This window comes from Oncorhynchus kisutch, linkage group LG20 (assembly GCF_002021735.2).
Source record: "Oncorhynchus kisutch isolate 150728-3 linkage group LG20, Okis_V2, whole genome shotgun sequence".
Taxonomy (NCBI): Eukaryota; Metazoa; Chordata; class Actinopteri; order Salmoniformes; family Salmonidae; genus Oncorhynchus; species Oncorhynchus kisutch.
Window position 1 is genome coordinate 50,178,409 of NC_034193.2, and position 25,287 is coordinate 50,203,695.

The 25,287-nt window shown below is 45.8% G+C and overlaps 1 protein-coding gene across 1 annotated transcript; it reads right to left on the minus strand.

The window, feature by feature from the left end:
* Positions 1-811: 811 nt before the first annotated feature.
* On the minus strand, positions 812-12,231 carry LOC109865202 (uncharacterized). The gene is made up of 17 exons (XM_020453312.2): positions 11,776-12,231; positions 10,750-10,914; positions 9,906-10,024; positions 8,124-8,313; positions 7,932-8,044; positions 6,070-7,831; positions 5,682-5,806; positions 5,147-5,390; positions 4,733-4,857; positions 4,537-4,636; positions 4,199-4,321; positions 3,774-3,946; positions 3,303-3,400; positions 2,916-3,043; positions 2,496-2,676; positions 1,198-1,348; positions 812-891 (listed from the first exon to the last, which is right to left on the minus strand). Exons 1-17 carry the CDS (start codon positions 12,176-12,178, stop codon positions 814-816), a joined length of 4,278 nt encoding a protein of 1,425 aa, XP_020308901.2. The 5' UTR covers positions 12,179-12,231; the 3' UTR covers positions 812-813.
* Positions 12,232-25,287: the final 13,056 nt, after the last annotated feature.

Genomic DNA, 25,287 nt, shown 5'->3' on the forward strand with positions numbered 1-25,287 from the left:
GACCCCTCAACTACAAATCAAGAGCCTCAGGAGGCATTCTCGATCCTGGTTTAGAGCTTGGCTGACACCCAGTGGTCAAAACTTATGATCTTCATGGGAATTAATGACTAGGCTGATATAATGCATGCATGTATGTATGGATGGATGGAAGAGGTCTGCTAACTTCTAAATACTACCCTATAATATATATTCAAAAGCCATTTTAGACAGTAATCACATTGAATGCCTTAATGTATGGAACATTGGATATCCAGAATGTTGATTCAGGCCGTTGTCTAGAACCGCCACAGGCGGAGTCAGTGTGAACCATCTAGTTTGGATGGCTTCATGCCATCCGAACTAGACTAGACTGCCTGGGAGCAAGAAACACACATTCTCCTTTTAAGGGGTTTTATTAGTGGTGAACGAGCAGCCTTTGGCCTGGAGATGAAAACAGAGGGAGAGGAAAGAGAAATTACAATGGAAATATATTAGTAAAGTTGAATCTGTTCCACTGACAAAGAAAATCCTACCAGTTAATCTTCCATGACTATTGCTTTCTGTCCATATTTTCTCTGTGGAACAGAGGCGGGAAATGCATTAGTCCTCTTAAATAATTAAAGTAGCCTTAATTACAAAACCATATTTTTGCTGTGTGGCACCACACGTCAGCCTTTTGCTCCATTTCTGGGAATTAAATAATTATTTAAAATAATAATAATTCACATGCTAGTTATGGATGCATCCCAAACTCCCTACATAGTGGACTACTTTTGACCAGGGCTCTGCCGTGTCCATAGTGACTGAAGATTGTGTCCGTGCGGTTCCTTACAGTCACTGGCCAAAGCATCCCTCTACACACAGGCTGCCATCCAGCGGCGAACACACTTCAGTAGAACACATGAAGTAGATCTGAGGAGAGAGCGAGAACAGAGGACAAGGGAGGGTCAGATGAGAAGCAAGTCAGCCACACCTACAGACAGAGCTGCTGTTACTGGCCTCTTCTTTGCCTTTGACTATAGGTCTCAAGGTTCCTGTTGTTCATGGCCATTGATCGATTAAAGGGCTAAATAGGTTAAATGAATGGAGGGAAACTGTCACGCACTGCCAGATCACTGAGAATGGAGCAAAGAAAAACAGGGGTAGATGGCTACTTTAAATCTTAAGACGGCCATTGGCTCCAAGTTAAAAGGTCTAGTGCAGTGGGGCAGCCCTCACCTCTTCATGGTCCTCCAATGTCTGGGTCTGTCCAGAGGTGAGGAACTGGAAGGTGGAGATGGTGAACCTTCGTGTCTGGCCTTGGTGGAAGGGTGGGGGTGGAGGAGATGGGTGAGGCTTCTGAGAGGCCGGGTCCAGATGGTTAGGACATCTACACAGGAGGCGAGAATGTGGTTATTCAGCGCAACAAGAAAAACTCTGAAAATACTTCCCTTTTCCTCCATCCCTGTGATGGTCTGCCCACTGACGTGTACAGTTTGTAAATGTTAAGTAATTAATTTCACATGAAATGATTTTAAATTGTACCCCAAAAATCTGTGAGCTACAAAAGTATTGAAACAGTGACATGTTTTGAAATGAAACGATTCAATGACTGAGGTTTAAGTGAAGACTGTCAGCTTTCATCTTTAGGGTATTTACATCCATATTGAATGAAACGTTTAGAAATTACTGCACTTTTTGTACATTGGCTCCTAAAATGGGGGGGCAAAATTTACTTGTGTATTAAAGTAGTCAACAGTTTAGTGTTACATCCCATATTCTTAGCACCCAATGATTACATCAAGCGTGTTACTTCCTTGTTGGTTGCATTTGCTGGTTGTTTTGCTTGCGTTTCAGATTATTTTGTGCCCAATAGGAATGAATGGTAAATGATCTATTGTGTCATTTTGAAGTCACTTATTGTTACTGTAATGATAAGTTAGCATGTCTTGGGGGTTATGATATTTGTGCGTCTAACTTTATCACTTACGTTTCATTCAGGAATATCCATAACCATGGTAGCATCCACATTAACGTTGAAGTGTTTAGAAATATTCTATTCTTATTTACAATTAAAGTGACATGTACATTATTTATCATTCCTTTCTACTGGGCACAATATAATCTGAACAACCAAAACAAACAGCAAATGCATCCAACAAGTTAAATGTAATCATTGGGTGCTAGGAATATGGGAGAAAATACTTAAAGTGTTGACTACTTTAATACGCATAAGTGAATTTGTCCTAATGTTTTTGGTCCCCTAAAAAAATAAAGTAGCGAGATTACGTGCAACAAGTGCTGTAATTTCTAAACGGTTCACCCGATATGGATGACAATACCCTCAAATTAAATCTGACAGTCTGCATGTTAACCTCATAGTATCATTCCAAATCCAAAGTGCTGGATTACAGAACCTAAAAAAATAATAAATACATTTTTTTTAAGTTTCACTGTCCCAATAATTTGAGCTCACTATCGTTGTTGAACACAGACATGTAGGAGCCTAGAAGGTCAAAGGTAACCCTGCTGCGTACCCATTATAGAGGAGTATCCAGACAGTCTGTCCTGATCTGGGGTAGGCCACGCAGTAGTGTACCAGCAGGACCACTTTGTCATCTGGGGGGTTGAGCAGACGCACCTCAAGGTGTAAGGGTTTACCCAAGAGCATCTGCAGGGGCCGGTGGTACTGGGGGTAGAAGCTCCTGTACTGCTCGTCTGGAGTGGAAGTGGGGGAAAGGGTGTTACTTTAATGTGTTACATAATAATGTTCATCCTTTCCAGGTGCTTGACAATGTTTCTTGGCATTCAAAGCAAATTGACATACTGTTAAAATGCTCTAAATGTAATCTTTATAAGTTGACATGCAAGACTGACCACTACCACTTGGAGTGTGGAGTTGGAGAAACCGACAGCAGCAAAATGGGTGAGATGTGTGAGCAACTATAGCTGCGTACCTGTGGCAATCCTGAGCTGGACCCCCAACACGCCCTGGGCCTGAATGGAGGGGCCAAACGAGGGGGTCTTGACCAGGAAGCCAACACTCACCACAGAGCCAGGAGTGTACTGGCACTCAACCAGCAGCCTAGGAGCAACAGGAAAACAGCCGGCAGGGAGGCCACAACTCAGATTACAGAACTAGTCAGAAACTTCATACATTCCTGCACTGAAGAAATAAACTCCCTTCCTATGGAATACATCACTCAATAAGATAATAATGCATTGAATTATTATTATTATTATTGTTGTCGTTCTCTTGTTTGACCGGAATGTGTTTCTTTGCCAAGTAACAGTGACACGTGAAATTAACAGCCTGTGAACCCCAGTGGGGGTTTATAACTGACCTGACAGGAGAGTCTCTGGTGATGGTCCCATAGTTGAGGGTGATTGACTGGACCGTGTTGATGATCTCCACCATGTAGATTACCGTTTGGCCAACCTCCTGTTGGAACAATAGGGTCCAGTTCAGTAGGGAAAAAACATTTTCAAACTGAACTTGTCAAACACAGATTGATTGATTTTGCAAGTTCTACATCTTGAAAACTTGATTGCTGACATGCAAAACATTTTGGGACTGTATCAACTGTAGACTAATTAAACAAATACCAAAAGATAGTTTGACTGAATGTTCCTTTAAGCCCAGTGCCCTCCAGAGCACACAGATTCAGATTCTGACATTTTGGAGAGCAATGTTAATGAAGTGCACCCATTCAGTAACCCATGAGGCTTAATGGAGTCCCAACCATTGCTAATCAACTCAGACTTTAAAAAATGAACTCAAAAACTGTACAAGAAGATAATTAAGGGCCACTCACGTATCTGTGGGCCCCGCAGCCGCCCAGTGGGATCTTGAACAGGGCGTAGTCTGGAGTCACCCTCTGAGGAGCGCAGGTGGGGTTGCCAGCGGCAGTGAGCAAGGCGGGGGACAGAGGGGGGTCCGTGAGGGAGGCGGGCACAGAAAAGACAAAGTGGCGGTCCAATGTGCATTCTGGGAAAGGACATGTATACACTCTGGGTTAGCTAAAGGTTATATAAAAGGTCATGATCTAGAGTGGCGTTCCCCAAGGTTTTGATTGATATTGGGACCCTATACATCTCAGACAATTAAGATTCATTTCAGGGGTGAATCTTAATTGTATTTTCTTGATTCCTCGTGTCCTCTTCCTGCATTGGAGAAGGTCAGGAACAGACAAAAGAATCAACAAAATACAAATTGTGATTCATTTGGGGTTATACTTACCATCCATGGAGTAGTAGCAGGCAGAGGGCTTGGTGCTGTAGCAGCAGCCCAGAGAGAGACACTCTGCCTGGGATAGAGGGCGGCGGCCGCAGGGGAGGCGCTGGTCACTGGGAAGGCTACACTCTACAGGGGATACACAGGAAATGTCAATGGACAGGAGTGACCAGTAATCTGAATATAACATCCGACATAGCCCCTTATTTCCATTCAGACAACACAGGACAGGTAAGGCTCAATACTCGCTCACCATTAAAAACAAATTAAGCAATTTTAAAAAAGATTGACGTTTCAGCCATTAAAGCATTCATCAGAATGAGGATAACCAGTTATGTTTCTACCTTGATGAGAAACGGGTATGGAAACTGGACAGGACAACTGGGCCTTTCCTTTTTGTCCATTCAACGTGGAGTAAATCACATCTATGTGGTGCTCTTTACCCTGTTAGGAACAAAGATAGGAGTCAGTTTAGCCTTTTAGACCATAATGAATGAGACTACACAGACAGGGAGGACCTGATCAGCACATAAAACACACCTGGACAGTCATGTGACAGGAGTTGAAGGGGAGGTTCAGGGTGATCATGCCATCCTTTCCCTTGCTTGCCACATACCCACAATGCTTTGGGGCATACTTCAGGCTCATCTCATTCCCTTCGATGTCTGAGAATGATTTGTAGCCATTATTGTACAATCACTAAGACATTTTGAAAATAAATGCCCATATTTTGTCTAACAAAGCCATTATTTACATTTAAGCCCAAACTGCAGTTCTGGTGAAACATCATATGGTACTGCACAAACCAAAACATTGTCCGTCCGTCCCCCACCCGAATAAACTGAAAAAAAGCTTAGGTCCTCTCAACCATGTTAGAATTCAACTCATGCAGGGATGATGACAACCATATGCACCTGAAACATACACCATCCCCCAACAGACACACACACTTACCCTTGACAACAACTCCAGATATGGGACCTGGGGGAAGCTCCACCCTCATGTGGCGAGCAGAGCAGAAGACGTGTGGCTTGGGGGGAGTGGGAGGCCTGGTGTGGGTCGTCGGCGGGAGGGTGGTGGTAGTGGTGTGGGGTGATGGGGTCACAGTTGACGAGCAATGGAGCTCCAGAGATCTGTATTGCCCCAGGACTGTGTCCCAAAACCTCAGGGGGAGGGAGAGCTGGTGTGGGTTGAGGGCCTGGGTGAAAAAAAAAGGAGGAAACGTTGGGTTTAACAGCCAAAACCAACAACTCCCACTTCAATGGGCCACATCAAAATAGCAAACTGAGGTCCATTTTCACAGCAAATACTTCAAAATGAAAACAGGGTTATAGTCACCAAGCAACAAATGGAAGAAAACTGACAAACAGGGAGGAACTATCTGAACCTGTCCAATAAGGAGCTCATTTTCCGTTGCGAAACGCTTTGCTTCGTTTTCTACTCTGTGCAGTAATGAACACGACCCAGATTTAAGTTCTGGGGGACTCACCATAGCCTGGCTGTGGCAGGCAGGGAGAGGGGAATGGAGGATCACTCCACCACCTTTACTCATCTGCAGGATGTATCTACAAGCCGCCGGGGCACTGGAGATAGACATCCAGCCATTCTTCTGATCTGAAAAGAGCAATGCAATTCACATGCAAGTCAGTGAGCATTAACGTAATAAAAGTGAATCATGGGCCCGTGTGTTCTTCCTGATTGGGTCATATGGTCAATTTAAACAGCAGCCCACGTCACAAATGGAGGGAAGACAGGGGTCTAAAATCAATTCATTTATAGATACACAATGAAGCAATCAATGCAGCAGTTAGTACATCAAATAAGGGAATTCTGGACATCAAACACCGACCATGTGGTGAGCAGAGGGACATTCTGACCTTTGACCTGGATGGAGTCCAGGAGAGCAGAGGGCAGCGACACCATCATCTGTCCTGCTAGACAGTGGAGTGAGGGCCGAGGGGAGAGCCCAGGAGAGAGGGAGGGCTGAGGGGGGAGAGTAGGGGTGAGGATGGACATCCAAGGAGTGAGAGTAGTAGTGGAAGATATGGTCCTGGAGGAGGGTGAGGGGGTGGTTGGTGAGGTCTGGGGTGGTTGAGTAGCACCAGGCAGAGCTGTGCCTGTGGAGGGAAGGGCTGGGGTGGTCAGAGGGGGGCTGGGCATCAGGTAGAGAGGATATGGGTGGTGTGGCTGGTAGTGTGGCACATCCACGGGATATGGGTAATAGCTACAGATGGAATGGGCAGAGGGAGAGCAGGTGACTGGCTGAGGGTAGTGGTGGGGTGGGTAGACTGTGGGCATTGTGGGGTCCTGAGGACCTGTAGGGAGAGTCTGGGGAGGACTAGCTGTGATTGGGCTAGGCCCTGGGGTAGGTGAGGGGTAGTAGATGGGTATGAAGGGATAATGGTGAGGACCAGATGGGGGGTAGTAAGGACCATATGGGTAATAGTATGGACCCACAGGCCATTTAGGAGGTTGGGTATAGGGATCAGGATTGGGGCTCCCAGTAGCAGACATGGGCTCTTCAGTAATCAGGGCCTGATTGGTCATGTGGACCCCATATGGGTCATTTGGATCTGCAGGTGTTTTTGGAGGTTGGAAAACAGGTGATGAAGGTTTGTATCCAGAAGGGGGAGGAGGAGATCCGGTAACAATGGGGTAAGAACGACGGTCAAAGGCAGTAGGTGTTATAGGAAGAACAGGTTCAGTATCGAGAGGTGGAGGAGGTTGTTCGGTATAATATGGAAGAGAAGGTTTGGTATAAGCGGGGGGAGGAGGTTTGGTATAAGCGGGGGGAGGAGGTTTGGTATAAGCGGGGGGAGGAGGTTTGGTATAAGCGGGGGGAGGAGGTTTGGTATAAGCGGGGGGAGGAGGTTTGGTATAAGCGGGAGGCGGAGGTTTGGTATAAGTGGCGGGAGGCGGAGGTTTGGTATAAGTGGCGGGAGGCGGTTTGGTATAAGTGGCGGGAGGCGGTTTGGTATAAGCGGGGGGAGGAGGTTTGGTATAAGCGGGGGGAGGAGGTTTGGTATAAGCGGGGGGAGGAGGTTTGGTATAAGCGGCAGGAGGCGGTGGTCGGATAGCTATAAGAGGAGTAGGATAGACAACAGAAGAACGGTGGACACCAGGGGCGATTTCATTATAATAGTTGAGCATGGGATCGTGGGTAGGGGGCGGCGAGAGGTAAAAGGAGTCATGGTGGTCTCCAGAGCCGTAGGGGTGATTCCGAGGCCCCATGGGGAAAAAGGGCTGCTGGCCTGGGTATCTCCCTGGGAGAAGATGATGGGATCCAGGGTATGGATCGTGACCAGGGTGGAGGAGATGGTGATAACCAGCTCCACCATAAGGGAAATGGGGAATTTGGGGATACATGCCATGAGGGAGGTGGTGGGGGAACACAGGAAGTTGGGGCATCTGTTCCTGGGCTGGGGGTTGAGTATAAGGGGTGATGGGAGGAGAGGTAAGGGGAGGGCTGGTGGAGGGAGCAAAAGTCACAGGGTCAGGTATCTGCTGCTGTGGGTCACCAGGAGAGAAGGGTTGAGAAAATGGAGGGGAGGGAAAGAAGGGAAATGGAGGAGGGTGGTGTGAGGGGCAGGAGAGGATTATGTCCTGGCCGTCCAATAGGACCAGTCGAGGAACTCCATTCTGGAAGAGGAAACATTTTATTTATATAGAAGCTCAATTCAATGCTAGAGTGGACTCTCACTTAAACTGAATGATTGAGTATCAACTTCCTACAACTTACCCGGATGATCACACATGGGGCTGTAAAGGGAACATAAAATATGAGGTCTTCTGAGTGGGACTCCACTTGGTAGGCACACTCTTCAGACACAAACGGCACCCACTCGCCGTTCTCTGTTAGGGACAGAGAGAGAATGAATGAATCACTCAGTCATAATCCAAATGGGAACATGAGCAGAACAAGCCAACTCACCTATGACCTGTAGTGTGTGTATGACCTCCTCCTCTCCATGTATCTGGATGGCCATGCCAAAGTGGGAGCAGAGTACTGAGGGGACAGAGTTCGGGTGGACAGGGTGGGGTCGGGGGTCAGGGTGGGGGACTGGGCAGATGATCTTCACAGGGCTGCCCCACCACAGCATGGGCAGGACATAACTACCATGCTGATAGGGGACAGGGAGAGAGTGAGTGAAGAAGAGAGGGGAGAGACAGTGATTAATTGCATGTTCTAGTATGTACAAAAGCAGGGTGGATTGTAGCGTGAATGGACAGGAGGCAGTCTGACTGGAGGTTTCTAAGAGGAACAGATCATCAAGGCTGAAATGACATTTTTGCAGCTACCTACAGTATTCATTTTGAGATGTTGATATTTTGGTTCATTAATTAGTATTTTCAAAAAGTAAAAAATATTTAAAATTCTCTTTAGTTTATCAAACTAGTCAACCTTTTGATTCACTTTAAGCACTTAAAATGGACATAGGTCAATCATTTCAAATCTCACTACTTTATATTACACAATTTAAAAATCCATTTCATAGAGTGTTACAAACTGGACAATATTTAGTAACTTACTTTTTCTTTTAGTAACTTACTTTGATTTGGTCCAAATAGGCATTTGGCAGTCTAATTTCAGTGTACTGTCTAACTGCCATTTCTCGAAAGTCAGACTACCCACACGCCAACTCACTTTTCTCAGCTTCACCGTAGGGATGATACCAGGTTTCCTCCAGACATGACGCTTGGCATTCAGGTAAAATAGTTCAATCTTTGGTTTCATCAGACCAGAGAATCTTGCTTCTCATGGTCTATGAGTCCTTTAGGTGTCTTTTGGCAAACTCCAAGTGAGCTATCATGTGCCTTTTACTGAGGAGTGGCTTCCATCTGGCCACTCTACCATAAAGGCCTGATTGGTGGAGTGCTGCAGAGATGGTCATCCTTCTTGAAGGTTCTCCCATCTTCAGAGGAACTCTGGAGCTCTGTCAGAGAAACTATCGGGTTCTTGGTCACCACCCTGACCAAGGCCCTTCTCCCCCCGATTGCTCAGTTACCCAGATCTGTGCATGGACACACAATCCTGTCTCGGAGCGCTACAGACAATTCCTTTCATCTCATGGTTTGGTTTTTGCTCTGACATTCACTGTCAACTGTGGGACCTTATATAGGCAGATGTGTGACTTTCCAAATCATGACCAATCAATGGAAATTAAATCACAGGTAGACACCAATTAAGTTGTAGAAAAATCTCAAGGATGACCAATGGAACCAGGATGCACCTGAGAGCTCAATTTGGAGTCTTATAGCAACAAGTCTGAATACCAATGTAAAGAAGGTATTTTTAATACATTTGCCAAACCTGTTTTCCCTTTGTCATTATGGGGTACTGTGTGTAGATTGCCGAAAATTTTTATTTTTTTATTTAATCAATTTTAGAATAAGGCTGTACATAACAAAGTCAAGGGGTCTGAATACTTTCCAAATTCTATGTACATTTTTCATTGGAAAAATGGACAATCCGCTCTGGACAGAATGTGCGTTTTTAGGCTGACTTCAAGTTGTCCAGAAATGGATTTGCACGATATGCAAATATGTGCATATTTAATGACAACACGTCATTTGCACATTTTAATACAAAATAGCTATAGTTGGGTTACAGTCAACTGGTAAAAGTTGATTGTGATATGATTGGGGTGGGGGAGGTAACCTTTCTTTGAGGGTGTGGGGCCTGGCTTTAAGCAACCTGGGGAAAATATTCTACCTCCTGCATGATGTAGCAGCCATCGTATGGTGCCATCATCACCATCTCTCTCCAGGTAGTCTTCACATGGTAGCCACAGGACGGCGGCAGCTGGAACAGGGAGATGGGAGAGGTGCCCGCTGGAACAATGAACAGGGGCATATTCAATATTCAGGAACCTACCCCGAATTTGTCCAATATAAACTCTTGTTTGCTTCTTAAAAACAGAAAATGGCTTCCATAATGAATACTTAAGGGCCAGGAGCTTCCAGACCACATGACCTTGCCAGGAAACACTCCTGGGGTGTACTCATTAAACAGATTCCGTTGCAAAACGTTTGCAATAGAATTTGTTTAGTTTGTTTGGGGCGGCAGGGTCGCCTAGTGGTTAGAGCGTTGGACTAGTAACTGGAAGGTTGCAAGTTCATACCCCCGAGCTGACAAGGTACAAATCTGTCGTTCTGCCCCTGAACAAGCAGTTTACCCATTGTTCCTAGGTAGTCATTGAAAATAAGAATTTGTTCTTAACTGACTTGCCTAGTTAAATAAAAGGTACAAATTTAAATTTAAAAAAAAAAAACTCTAGGAACCAAATGGAAGGAAACAGTGCAGAGGGAACAAAACAGGGATGGACCTGCATTCAATTTGTCCAATAGAAACTCTAGTTTTCATTGCAAAATATTCAGTTTGGAGTAAATGGTTTTCTGTTGCAAAACATTTTGCAACAGAATCTGCTAAATAAATACACCCCTGGCCCCAGACAACATATCTAATGAGCCCATTTAATTATATTCCATAACAAGTCACTGCTTTCGCATTGTGGTAAAGGTATTTTAGAAATACTGGGTGAGTCTCCAACACTTACCTCTATCCACCAGTAGATGTGTGTATCCTCGTCCAGTTGCAGTGAGCATCATGAGGTTGTCATTACACTGAACCAGAGGCCTCATCGACAGCCATTCACTGGAGTGGGGGTTGTGGTTAGCTGATGGACCATAGACCTTCCCTTGAAAACCGTGGCCTTCAAAACCTATTGGATAAAAAGGAGAGATCTTTATCCATGCCCAAACACCAATTTAAAACACAAACTACTGAGAAGATGTCCTAATATATGTGATATTAACCCACGACTGCTTGACCTCACGCAGTTCCAACTCCATTAAGTTTGCTGACTACACGACAATAGTAAGCCTGATTACAAACATTGAGACGGCCTACAGGAAGGATGTTGGCACTGACTGCTTGTTGCGAAGTAAACAACCTCTCCTTCAACATCAGCAAAACAAAGGAGCGAGTTGTGGACTTCAGGAGGAACCAGGCTGGGCACCACCGTGGAGACGGTAAAAAAAACATCAAGTTCCTTGGGAAGGTGAAATGGTTAAACACAGACACCTCGGTTAAGGCACGACAGCGACTCTTCAACCTCAGGATGCTGAAACACCATTGAGAGCATACTGTCGGGCAGCGTCACAGCAAGGTGCCACAGAGGGTGGTACGCTCAGTCGAACGCACCATTGGGTGCATACTGACACCAGGTGTCGTAGGAAGGCCAAGGTGATAAATCTGGGGCCACAGCCTGTTCTCCCATCACTCAGACAAGGGCAGTACAAGAGCATCTTGGTAAAAACTGGAAGACCATCAGGCTGCTGAATAGTCACCTACCTGCTACCCTGTCCCTCTCCTTTTAACAGACATGTACCCTGCCAATGAACATTTACCATTGTTAGTGTTGTGTATATTTTATTTATATTCTTTATTATTACATTAGTTTTATTTGACTTTGACCTGCATTGTTGGAACTCAGTTTAAGATTCACATTACAGGGTTGCAGGTGTAATTACAGGGTACATGTGACTATTACACTTTACTCTAATAATAGAAACAGATTCACCTTTGAAGACTGCCTGATGTCCAGCATTGTAATCCAGAGATCTTTTCTGGACATTGAAACCATTACGTACATTCAAAGGCGCCCGCAAATCAGTTGACTTTAAATCAGTGTTGGGTTGACTCGAATTATTTATAGAGTTCTCTGGAACGTCAATGGACTCTGCACTCTGTTCTTGAATGCTGGAATTATTAACAGTAGGTCGAAGATTGCGCCGAAGAATGGCCAGTTGTTTTGTGTTGATCCTCGGCTCTCTGTCAGCATTTGACGCCTTTTCATGATCCGCATTAAAACCATTGAGAACAAACTTTTCTACACTCAAAGCACCACAGAAGATCAAGTTAGAAAAAGCTACAGTTATTATACATAAAAACACAACAATGTTTGTCTTCTGTTCGGAAGACATCGCCAGATTGATGCTTCTGCGCAAATGCGCATAGAGGCCAACACTCAGGTAAAATCAACTGCAGGGCAATGAATTAGGCCTAATTAGTGAGGACCAATCAGATGGCAGCTCGTTATGAAAAAGGCCGATTCGGTCTCAATGAACCCTATTACAACAAAACGTTGATAAGGAATTTTCCCAACACTTTCCAACAACTTTCTCAACATTTCCAAAAAACTCTCGTTCCTTTTTGAAAAAACATGCAAATCTATGGCTGTGTCTACACTTGAGCCTTACATGTGACTTCCGCTATCAGAATCGCATTGGAGATTGAAGAATCAATTGAAAAGACACGTCTAGACGCACAAAAGTCGCATTGTGTTCAAGGGGTTAGGGATGCATTGGCACTCCCTAGTAGGAGCAGTCCTCCATTGGAATGAATGGAATTCGACAGTATTTCAATTAAATATTTCAAGGACAAAATTACATTTATTTAAGTATTTTTTGTTGTAGTGGAGACAGTAACATTAGTACTCTCTAAAAACAATACTTTAAGAAAATATTTTATATATAAAAAATACAAATAATGTTTAGCTAACATAATATAATTGAAAAGTATATATTGAAGTGTCTGTAATAGAATAAACGTGTCAAAAGAATGTAGACATTAATAAATTACTTTCTATAGCTTCCTAAATCTCTCTTTTTTTTTAACAGTTTACATCTTCAATATGGCGCCTAGGTATTGAAGTGTCTGTAATAGAATAAACGTGTCAAAAGAATGTAGACATTAATAAATTACTTTCTATAGCTTCCGAAATCTTTATTATTATTATTTTTTACAGTTTACATCTTCAATATGGCGCCTCCTTTCAGTCATCCAGGGTTTATGCACGTCATTGGTCTGGACGCAATCAGGCAACCGAAAGCACATACAGTGGGTGACGTCGGCAACACTCTGCCCACAAGTGTTTTGAGAGAAACAACCACATTCTTAGTGTATGAGGAACGTGTTTCCTGGCTTCATAAATGCTAGCTAGCTTATTTAGAAAAAAATGGGTTATGTTAACCTGTTTGCAAACACTTTAGCTTTGCTGGCTAGTTACAGAGGTTAGCTGACCAGTTAGCTTCAGTAGTTGGCTAAAGCCATCAAGTTGTTGTGTAATCAGATGTAACCTGTTCCACCTTTCGCAGAATGCACTATAGTGCGGGAAAAGGGAAACCCGCCACAATGTGGACACGGTAGAAACATTGAAATGTAGACGCATGACGAGTTCGTAATTCCATGATCAGAATAACAAAACTGGATGAACTCTCAAATCTACACAGCCTACTGCGTTTAGACAGGCAGCCAATTCATTTTTTTTTAACATAAATTGGTCTTTTGACCAATCAAGTCAGCACTGAAAAAGAGCCGTATGAAACGATCTGATGTGATTGGTCAAAAGACAAATTACTGGAAAAAGATCCCAATTGGGCTGCCTGTCTAAACGCAGCCTTAGTTAAGCCTCAAGGGGGCTTCATGTAATGAGTTTTATACACACATTCGTGATTTACTAGGCCTCAAATTATATGCACATCTCAAAAGTTTGTCGAGGCCTATGGGTTCATTTGATTGTGCACATTTCACAGTATGGTCATCAGGACCTCAGATAAATTCATATAAATATATGTTTTACTACAGTCTATGGTACGGCAACTGCACCGCCCACAACCGCAGGGCTCTCCAGAGGGGGATGCGGTCTGCACAACGCATCACCGGGGACAAACTACCTGCCCTCCAGGACACCAACAGCACCCAATGTCACAAGCCAAAAAGATCATCAAGGACAACAACCAACCGAGCCACTGCCTGTTCACCCCGCTATCATCCATTATCCCCTGTGTATTTAGATCTGTGTTCTCTGTTAGTCCGTTGCCAATTTGTCTTTTTTGTTTGTTTGTTCAAGTCCACCAGTACCTTTGCCTCCCTCTCGATTACCCTGAGCCTGCCTGCTGTCCGGTACTGTTGCCCCCCCTGGTTTTCTGACCCCTGCCTGTCTTGACCTGTCTCTTGCCTTGGTTGGAACATTAAACTATTGTTTATTTGACATGGTCTGCATCTGGGTCTTACCTTCATACCTGATAGCTGCCTACATACACAGACTTGAAATCATTCAAAAATCTAATCTTTATTGACATATTTCCATAATTCAACATCTGGTGTCAACAGACTTCTTCCCAGGCATGGTCTTGGGTTGTCACCTCACATTTCCTGAGAAGGAGAAACAGTTCAAAGCTTTTACAAGTGTATTCACTATTCTCACAGTTTAGAGGACAAAATAGATTGAAACACTGTCTGACATATGCTGCTCACCAATCAGTGGACTGCGGTGCCAGTGGGCCTCTCTCTTGGCACATGGGTATGGTAAGAATGGAGATGTCGAAATTTGGGGGGGGTTCCATCAGGTTCAGGGTGCCGAAAACCATAGAGATAAAGAAGGGTTCTTTTCAAGAGGTGGGTAGGAGCTGGGGCATGGAACCTAGGATTTGGCTGTTATTGGTGGAATTGGTATGGGGGGGGTAGTGATGCTGGATGTTTGGAGGGTTAGAAGGAGCTGGAGGTGCTACATACTTCTGATAGTGCTGTAAATTGGGGTCAGGGACACTGTATTGCTGGTAGAGAGGAGGATGAGAGCCAGAGGTAGGCTTACTGGGACTACCAGGCTGAGAGTGTGTGTAGTGGTACATGTAGGAATAGTGGCTGGGTGAACTAGGGTGATGGAGGAGAAGGCCTATTCTGGTGGGATAAGGGGGCTGGAGGGACATACTTAGAATATTGGTTATGGTGCTGGACAGCCTCCATATGGGGGAGTTGTGGAATCTCTAGATCCTGTGGTGTGCTTGTTGGAGGAACAGGGGCAATATGCTTCCTCTGCAGGTGTTGATGCATAGAGGGACTGATGATACTGAGGGAGGAGGAGAGAGTAGGTGGTTGAGTGAGAGGTCGGGTGTGTTGATTAGGCTTCTCTTGCTGGGGAGAACTGGGGTGATTAGTGACAGAAACAGTAGGATCATATGCTAAAGCCACAAACGCAGGTTGATGCTCCACCTGCACGTATTCTTGGTACTGCTCAACCCTTTGACTGTGTGATGTCTCAGCAGGCTGAGGTGGTATGGGAAACTCAGGGGAGAACTTGAAAGGAACTGGCTTAAAAGGGACAGGCTTGATGGGGGGGTGGAGTGGGTATCATGTGTAACTGGGGATTGTCGTGGATGAAGGGAAAGCACGGGGGCTTAGCTGGGGACTTGGTGGCTGTGAGTGGTTGGGGAGGGGAAGGGGTAACAACAGCCTTACCCCTGGTATTTTTTGGGGTGTTGGGTAACTTCCGATGTTGTACTACTGGGAGAGGGGGTTGGATGGTGAGAGGGGTTGGGGAATGGGTGGGTGTGAAATGGTTTGCGGTTTGTGAGGCAAAAAAATACATAGAGTCTGGAGATGCATCAGGCTCCTCATAAGAGTCCTAGTGGGGATTGTTGGGGTGTTTAGGGTGTTGTAGGTAAGGGGTTTGGAACAGGCAGGAGAAAGACAGGTCCTTTCCCCTGGATTAGATCTGAACTGTTTACATGCAATTCTATTGGAGAGAGAAAACAATACCCTTACATAAGGCATACATTTGAAAATAAACTGACCAAATAAGCGTAATAAAATCCCCTCTGGAATTGCAGGTACCAACAGCTCACCCATTTACCCCTAATCATAATGTACAGGAAACAGTTATAATTAGGTGAGTAACATCAATGGCAGTTGTTACTGCATGGCAGTTGTGTACAGTTCCATACATAGCTTTAACATTACTGTAGTCCCACAAGATGTTGGGAATTACAAACACCAGAGGCTCAGTAGTGTCTTCAGTGTGGTACCAGCGCAGGGACGCAGCATACAGGAGTGGCACCCAGTCACCATTCACTGAGGGGGGCGAGAAGGTCAGAGGTCAAAGACATTGCTCAGTGACCCCTATTCAACTGGTTTAGCCTGCATCCTGATTCTCCGACCACCCTTCTCCCAAATCGTGCATATGCACACTCCCTGTCATGGATTTAACAATGGTGAAAACTCCCTTTAAAATCATTTCTTGCACCAATCCAATGCATGTGTGTGGAGAATTGAGATGCAGTCATAGTCAAGATAGATCATGTCAATTTACCATGGCATGAAATCAAAATTCCAGTACATACAGTACTTACTCCACGGTCTCCTCTCCATAGATCATCAGATCCATCTCAGATCCCAGACATGTGGCCTGGGGAGAGGGGACTGGATGCGAGGCCCTCACTGGAGATCCATACCAATACAGTGGCAAAAAAATAAATATTTAACCTTTATTTAACTAGGCAAGTCAGTTAAGAACAAATGCCTATTTACAATGACGGCCTACACCGGCAAAACTCAGACGACGCTGGGCCATTGTGCGCCGCTCTATGGGATTCCCAAATACGGCCGGTTGTGATACAGCCGTGACAATGTAGTCTGTCCCCTGCAAAAGGAATGGATGTTATTATGAGCAGAAATGTGGAAAACTCATTCTAGAAAGCTGCAATGCAAATGCAAAGTCATTATTCACTTTGATTCGCAATGTATCCATCAATAGAATTCCAAGCAGTAGAGACTAGCCAAGACTATTCTGAATTGTTCAGATGCATTACATGCCAAGGAATGATCCAAGACCAAGCATGCACAGAATGTAGTCCATAACAGATCCAAGACCAAGCATGCACAGAATGTAGTCCATAACAGATTCAAGACCAAACATACACAGAATGTAGTCCATAACAGATTCAAGACCAAACATACACAGCATGTAGTCCATAACAGATTCAAGACCAAACATACACAGCATGTAGTCCATAACAGATTCAAGACCAAACATACACAGCATGTAGTCCATAACAGATTCAAGACCAAACATTCACAGCATGTAGTCCATAACAGATTCAAGACCAAACATACACAGCATGTAGTCCATAACAGATCCAAGACCAAACATACACAGCATTTAGTACAAAGCAGTCTGAACAGAAATCCACGCAGTCTTCACAAGTGAGAGGGGCAGATGGGAAAGGACAGGAAGTGGAGAGTGAATACCTCCTGGTGAACAAAGCAACCATTGTAGTGTACCATCAGGACTGCCTCTGTCTGAGGTCTTCAGCTTGAGACCCTAGCCCGAAGGGAGTTGGGACAGGGCCAGCGGAGAGGCTGGGATGTCCACTAGGAATTTAGAAGTAATGACGGTAATAAGAAGCAGCATCATTCACTGACTGGTAGTGAGAGAATTGTACATGTACTAGTCTGTGGCGACCTAACTGCCAGAACCAGACAAGAATCTGACACCCTCAGCACACAGGGGGACAAACACCTGCCTGGAGGTGACAGCATTCCCTCCCACATATGCCCCCCCTAGGCACAACTATGACAACATAACCAACAAAAACGGGTCACAACTCCTGCAGCTCTGTCGCACGCTGGGTATGTACATAGTTCAATGGTAGGCTTCAAGGGCTCCTATGGTAGGTACACCTATAGCTCATCTCTTGGCAGTAGTACTGTAGACTACTTTATCACTGACCTCAACCCAGAGTCTCTCAGAGCGTTCACAGTCAGCCCACTGACACCCCTATCAGACCACAGCAAAATCACAGTCTACTTAAACAGAGCAATACTCAATCATGAGGCATCAAAGCCAAAGGAACTGAGTAACATTAAGAAATGCTATAGATGGAAGGATTGCAGTTTGGTAACCTACCAAAAAACAATTAGGCAACAACAAATTCAGTCCCTTTTAGACAATTTCCTGGGTAAAACATTCCACTGTAATAGTGAAGGTGTAAACTTGGCAGTAGAAAATCTTAACAGTATATTTGACCTCTCAGCTTCCCTATCAAATCTAAACATTTCAAATAGAAAACCGAAGAAAATTAACAATGACAAATGGTTTGATGAAGAATGAAAAATCTAAGAAAGAAATTGAGAAACCTGTCCAACCAAAAACATAGAGACCTGGAAAACCTGAGTCTACACCTTCACTATGGTGAATCACTAAAACAATACAGAAATACACTACGGAAAAAGAAGGAACAGCATGTCAGAAATCAGCTCAATGTAATTGAAGAATCCATAGACTAACCACTTCTAGGAAAATTGGAAAACACTAAACAAACAACAAAGAATTATCTATCCAAAATGGAGATGTATGGGTAAACCACTTCTCCAATCTTTTTGGCTCTATAACAAAGAATAAAGAGCAAAAACATATACATGATCAAATACAGATCTTAGAATCAACTATTAAAGACTACTAGAACCCACTGGATTCTCCAATTACATTGAATGAGTTACAGGACAAAATAAAAACCCTCCAACCCAAAAAGGCCTGTGGTGTTGATGGTATCCTCAATGAAATGATCAAATATACAGACAACAAATTCCAATTGGCTATACTAAAACTCTTTAACATCATCCTTAGCTCTGGCATCTTCCCCAATATTTGGAACCAAGGACTGATCACCCCAATCCACAAAGGTGGAGACAAATTTGACCCAAATAACTACCGCGGAATATAGTAACCTTGGGAAAATCCTCTGCATTATCATTAACAGCAGACCCGTACACTTCCTCAATGAAAACAATGTACTGAGCAAATGTCAAATTGGCTTTTTACCAAATTACCGTACAACAGACCATGTATTCACCCTGCACACCCTAATTGACAACCAAACAAACCAAAACAAAGGCAAAGTCTTCTCATGCTTTGTTGATTTCAAAAAAGCCTTCGACTCAATTTGGCATGAGGGTCTGCTATACAAACTGATGGAAAGTGGTGTTGGGGGTAAAACATACGACATTATAAAATCCATGTACACAAACAAGTGTGCGGTTAAAATAGGCAAAAAAAGCACATTTCTTCACACAGGGTCGTGGGGTTAGACAGGGATGCAGCTTAAGCCCCACCCTCTTCAACATATATCAACGAATTGGCGCGGGCACTAGAAAAGTCTGCAGCACCCGGCCTCACCCTACTAGAATCCGAAGTCAAATGTCTGCTGTTTGCTGATGATCTGGTGCTTCTGTCACCAACAAAGGAAGGCCTACAGCAGCACCTAGATCTTATGCACAGATTCTGTCAGACCTGGGCCCTGACAGTAAATCTCAGTAAGACCAAAATAATGGTGTTCCAAAAAAGGTCCAGTCACCAGGACCACAAATTCCATCTAGACACTGTTGCCCTAGAGCACACAAAAAACTATACATACCTTGGCCTAAACATCAGCACCACAGGTAACTTCCACAAAGCTGTGAACGATCTGAGAGACAAGGCAAGAAGGGCATTCTATGCCATCAAAAGGAACATAAATTTCAACATACCAATTAGGATCTGGCTAAAAATACTTGAATCAGTCATAGAGCCCATTGCCCTTTATGGTTGTGAGGTCTGGGGTCCGCTCACCAACCAAGACTTCACAAAATGGGACAACACCAAATTGAGACTCTGCACGCAGAATTCTGCAAAAATATCCTCTGTGTACAACGTAGAACACCAAATAATACATGCAGAGCAGAATTAGGCCGATACCCACTAATTCTCAAAATCCAGAAAAGAGACGTTAAATTCTATAACCACCTAAAAGGAAGCGATTCCCAAACCTTCCACAACAAAGCCATCATCTACAGAGATAAACCTGGAGAAGAGTCCCCTAAGCAAGCTGGTCCTGGGGCTCTGTTCACAAACACAAACACACCCTACAGAGTCCCAGGACAGCAGCACAATTAGACCCAACCAAATCATGAGAAAACAAAAAGATAATTACTTGACACATTGGAAAGAATTAACAAAAAAACAGAGCAAACTAGAATGCTATTTGGCCCTACACAGAGAGTACACAGCGGCAGAATGTTACGGCTTTCTTCCGGCGAAGGAGAGTCGGACCAAAATGCAGCGTGGTTAGTTCGATACATCTTTAATGAAGACAAAAACACGAACAATACAAAATAATAAACGGACCGTGAAAACCTATACAGCCCATCTTTTTTTTATTTTTATAAAAAATAATTTATTATCTTCAATAACATTCATTCTTTACAACTCATAATTTTCATACATACTCAAATAATGGTATTTTAATTTAACTAATTTAACTAAACATAAACCCCAAACAAAACCTCAGGGGAGCATCTTCCCTCCCGTCACCCTACAAAATACCTTTCCCTATCTCCCCATCCCTAATCTATCCCCTTACAAATCTAAATGACACCCAGCCCTAAACCCCCCTTCCACCTCTCCCGAGCAGCATGCTGCCCCCACTTCCTCTCCTCCCTCTTCATCCTCCCCCTCAAATCTCCTTCCACCCTCCTCACTATCCCTTCCACCCCCCAATCTCTCCCTGTCTTCACCATGTTCTGCCTGGCTTCCCACAGCCCCCTTTTAAAGAGACTCATGAGAAGCCAGAGCAGAAACCTGTCCCTATCCGTCCCTCTCGCTCTCCCTACACCTCTCTCTAACCTGGCCCACGTCAATACAAAATCCCCCCTTACCAAACCTAACAACACCCGTGCCCTAGACCATACTACTCCGGCAAAGGCACAGTCCCAAAAGACATGGCGCACAGTCTCCTCCCTGCCACAAGAGGATCTTGGACAGGTGGGGGATTGCACCAAACTATACCGGTACATGATGGAACGTACCGGCAAGCACCTATGGAGGCTCAACCAATTCAGGTCCTTGAGCCTGTTGTCCAGACCCCGCGTCTGCACTCCCTCCCAGACCACTTCCGAGATGCCCACTACAGGCACCGGACTCCCTGCCTTTCTGGCCTCCTCGTACAGGTGCCTGTGATCTAAACCTACTCGGGCAACTTCAACCTCAGGGTGCGCACGCAGCCACTTGGCCGCATGACCAAAGTGCCACGGCAGCTGTTCTGCCCGAGGACCCGTGTTAGACCACACCATTATGCTTCTCGCCTGATATGAGAAGAACACCCGCAGGAGGTAACCGGATGGGTGTATCACTGGATGAGCAAACTCCGTTAACAAGAAAGAAACTAAAATTGTGTCCAGCTTGAGGGGGAAATGTGGTACCCCCCTACCTCCCTCCCCGATGGGACAGATCATGCGCGCCCTGGCGACCCACTCGCACCTGCCACTCCACATGAACTGAAACACAAGCCTCACTAGAGGCCTCCTCAGACAAGCCGGCAATGGGTAGATGTACGCCAAATACAAAAGAGACGGCAACACATCCACCTTTAGGACCAGGACTTTGCCCATAAAAGACAAATACCTAGCCTTCCACATTGCTAGCTTCCTCTGTACCACTGCGATACGCATGTTCCAGTTCAGCGTCGCTGAGCCGGAGGTCTCAAAATGGACCCCGAGAATCCTCAGGGCCCCCTCACAGAGAGATAACCCCCCGGGCACATCCGTTCTACCGCGCCATCTACCGAAAAACTTGACGGAAGACTTTGCATGGTTCAGAACCGCTCCCGACGCTCGGGTGAAATCCCCAAAGATGGCAAGGGACCTTGTCAGGCACGAGTCCTTGCACAGCAGCAATGAAGTGTCGTCGGCGTACTGCGTCATCTTAACACGCAGCCCACCACTTCCAGGGATCAACAAGCCTTCCACCCCTGTGTCTGCCCTAATGGCAGCCCCCAGAGGCTCCATGTACAGAACGAAGAGGAGAGCCGAGAGTGGGCACCCCTGCCTGACCCCAGACGAGAGGTCAAAAACGTCACCCAAGTGACTATTTACACTAACTCGGCACCCCGCTCCGACATATAATGTACGAATCCATCCTATGAACTTCTCCCCAAATCCTAATCGACCTAACACTCTGAATAAAAAGGATCTATTCACGCGATCAAAGGCTTTCGCCTGATCTAGCGCTGCTACCATTAAAGGCAGTCCTCTATCTTCAACCCAAGCGATGGAGTCCCTGATTAACTGTAGGTTCCATCTAATAGAGTGGCCCTCTACCCCGCACGTCTGATCCTCATGAACGACGTAGGGAAGGGCTGTGCGCAACCGGTCTGCTAAAACCTTTGCAAGTAGCTTGTAATCTACGCACAGCATGGTCAATGGCCGCCAGTTGCCAAGGTCTGTTACTTCCCCCTTCTTATATAAAAGTGACAGCACACCAACAGCCATTGATCCCCCCGGGACCCCCGTCTCAAGGATGGCCTTCAAGACTTCGAGGACCACTGGTCCAAGTATACCCCAAAACTTGAGATAAAACTCAGCCGGCAGCCCATCCATCCCAGGCACCTTCCCTTTTCCCATCCTCCTAAGAGCGCTCTCAACCTCTTCTAGTGAAATCTGGGCCTCCATCACTTCTCTAATGTCCTCCGGCAACCGCCTGGACAAGTGTTCTAAAAACACATTTCCCTGCTCTACATCTATTTCCCTTTCCTTAAATAAACCTTGGAAATGATCAGTTGTCACCCTGACCATATCCTCTGGTTCTCTAACTATACTACCATTTTCTTCCCTAATGCCATGCATTACCTTCCTACTCTGTCTGGCCCTAACCGACTTAAAGAACATAGCGGAACAAGTCTCATTGTGTTCTAGAAAGCCACTATGCGCACGCTCCAGGAAAGCTCGAGCCTTCCGCTCCTGCAACTCCCTGAGCTGCGCCTTTAGGGTAGCGGATCTCTCCCAGTCAAACGACCCGCCGAGGTTGCCTGCCTCATACTCGAGTTCAATTAACCTTTGGATACGATCCACCTCCCTCCTCTCCTCCCTTTTTTTCCTCTTGCAATACCCTATTATAAAAGCCCTAATCCTCACCTTAACTAATTCCCACCACTCTAACACCCCCTCGCACATGGACCGGAGGCCTTCAAGCCTCCAAAAGAAATCATAAAACCTGTCAACAAAAGCCTGCTCCTCCAGCACATCCCGATCTAACTTCCAGTACCCCCTACCAAAGAGGCAGACTGGAGACCCCACCTGCAGGAGCACCCCGTCGTGATCCGAAAAGAAAACAGGCAACAGCCGCCCAGACAACTTACCCAAAGACCTGGGTACAAAAATATAGTCGAGCTTCCGCTCAACCCCCCTGGAGTTGCGCCATGTAGGACCGGCCATTTTCGGAGTAGTGTGCAGACCACCATCAACCAGACCATGGCAAGCCATTAGCCTGGTAATGGCGCCTGCACTGCTATCCCCCCCTATTCCTAAATCTGTATTAAAATCCCCCCCTATCACTAATTTCCTATTTGTGACACACAGGGGCGTCAGACAGTCCACCATCTCCCTCCTGTCTGCCACCACCTGTGGCCCATACACCACCACTAATCTAAATGTACAATCTCTTATCGTGACATCCACCCCTATAACCCTCCCCTGCATTACCACAAAAGAATCCTCCACTTTTACCTCCCTGTGCCAACACAAAATCCCTACCCCCGATGAGTGCACCCCCCCAATACCCCAAACCGACTCCCCCTTGTCCCACTCCCTCTTAAACCTACTAACATCCCCTCCATCCCTCAGGTGATCCTCCTGTAAAAAACAAAAATCAAACCCCACACCCTCCAAATAACTAAAAACCGCCCTCCTCTTAACAAAATCCCTTAAACCCCTTACATTTAAAGTAACAAAAGTAAAATTAGACCCCATGAAAGAATCAAATAAAAACATGTAATACACTCAAATTCTAAACCCAGACAGAAAAAAACAAAAACAGGAGACTCACCCGATGCTCCCCTGCTCCATATCTACCGGTGAAAACACCATCCGTACTCCCGACATCCCCCCCACTTCCTCCATCTCACCAACCCAGGATGCAGGAATAGTGTTTGGCTCCGGGGTGCCCTGCACCCTGGGTCTACCCCCACAATCCTCCCCCTCCCCAGTGCTGCAGCTGGATTGGAAAAAAATCGGGGAGGCTGAGTCCCCAAACAAAAAACTCCCCACCTCCTCCTGTACCCAGTCCTGAGTCTTGTTAGGTGTGTCCCCACCCAACAGAAGTTGAGGGCCTGGGGAAACCAGCAGCAACCCAGAGGTTTCTCCCACCCCCATCACTCTCTTGGCCATCCCCTCCCTCTCACTGTCGGCCAATCGCACCCTCCTCTTCATTCTCTTCTTTGGTGATGGCGGTAGTGGAGAGATACCACCCTCCCCCCCCACCAGCTCCTCCACCATACCCCTCATCTCTTCCACCAGGGCACTTTCCCCCCAGTCCACTTGCTCTTCCACCGTCTCCTTCTCCAACACTCCTCCCTCGCTTTCTTCTCTCTCATGCTCCTCCACTCGGTTGCCTTCTTCCGCCGCTTTTCCTGGTTCTCCTACTCCCGTGCCTTCCGTTTCCTTCTCTCTTCCATCCGCCGCTTCTTGCTCCTCCTCCTTCCTTGCGGCCTTCCCCTCTGGACCTGTACTCTGGTCATGAGGCTTGCTTCCTTCCCCCCCTCTTCTTCCCCCATCCCCCGCTCCTGCTCCCCCCCCAGCCGCAGACGCATATGACCTCTGACGAGCCGGGCACCCCCGCCACAGGTGTGCTGACGAGCCACACCCATGGCACGCCTTAGGCTTGTCACAATCCTTCGCCTCGTGTTCCTCAGATCCACAAAATCTGCATTTTCTTGTGCTGCACGAGGCGAATATGTGGCCGTAGGCCATACAGCGCCTGCAAAATGGGGGCTGACGTGTATAAAACAACGTCCCCCTGTCAGCCCCTAGGGAGAACATAGCAGGAGGATGGAGGTAGCCACCATGTCCCTTTGGGTCCTCTCTGAGGAGGGCCTGGAAGCCTCTCCTCCCATTCCAAAACCCAAGGGAGTCTTTGAGGTGCCTTGCTGAGGAGACGTTATCCATGTATCTCCCCAGAAAGGCCCTCACCTCTTCATCCTTAACGTATGGGTTGTAAATGTTGACAGTTACAACCCTAAAGTTATTCTTCGCCAGGCTTGTTATTTCATAGTGGCTCATCGGCCTCTCGCCTCCCACTGCTCTTGCCCTTCTCAGGATATCATCGTGTTTCTCCTCTGTATATAGTGCCACATCGTATGCTCCCTCCAACGAGTTGCCTTGGAAACAAAACACGTCCTTCACCGTCAGCTTTAGAATCCCCATCAATATTATCCTTCCAAATGTT